At 47.0% G+C, this 441-nt stretch overlaps 1 protein-coding gene across 1 annotated transcript; it reads left to right on the top strand.

Moving 5' to 3' along the window:
• Positions 1 to 2: 2 nt before the first annotated feature.
• TM35_000771140 (uncharacterized protein) lies at positions 3 to 353 on the top strand (the record flags this gene model as incomplete). The annotated part of the gene is made up of 1 exon (XM_029031338.1): positions 3 to 353. A coding segment is annotated over one exon (351 nt), but the record flags the coding sequence as incomplete, so codon positions are not given.
• Positions 354 to 441: the final 88 nt, after the last annotated feature.

Here is a 441-nt window from a genome sequence, read left to right as displayed (position 1 = left end):
ACGTGGTTCTTGAGGCTGGAGAACATATCGACGCTGCGAAAACTTATCGTAATAATGTGAAGGATGTCCTGCAGCAACTCGAAGCCGCAGTTGTTGCTGCCAAAGAGAAGAAAGAAAAACAGGTGGAGCCTGAACCACAGCCACAGGAACAGACAAATGAAACATCTCTTCCACCCAATAATNTGTGTGGGTGTGGCTCATGCTGCTCCATCAACACCAGGTATCTCAAGACTTATTGTGTAGGCACAAGAGAAGGCGAAGGAGGTTTTAAAGCAGAAAGGGGAGTGCGAGAAAGTCGCCAAGGCTGCTCTAAAGGCTGTGGATGCAGCTCAAGTATTTGCTGTTACCACTGAGAGTAAACTCGTAACAATTGCTGCTGACCCAGAAGAGGTGGAGAAAACGAAGAGTAAAGGTGATGAACTCATTGATAAGGCAACGCAG

Source organism: Trypanosoma theileri (genome assembly GCF_002087225.1).
Source record: "Trypanosoma theileri isolate Edinburgh chromosome Unknown TM35_Tth_77_V1, whole genome shotgun sequence".
Taxonomy (NCBI): domain Eukaryota; phylum Euglenozoa; class Kinetoplastea; order Trypanosomatida; family Trypanosomatidae; genus Trypanosoma; species Trypanosoma theileri.
This window is presented reverse-complemented; position numbering and strand designations above follow the sequence as displayed.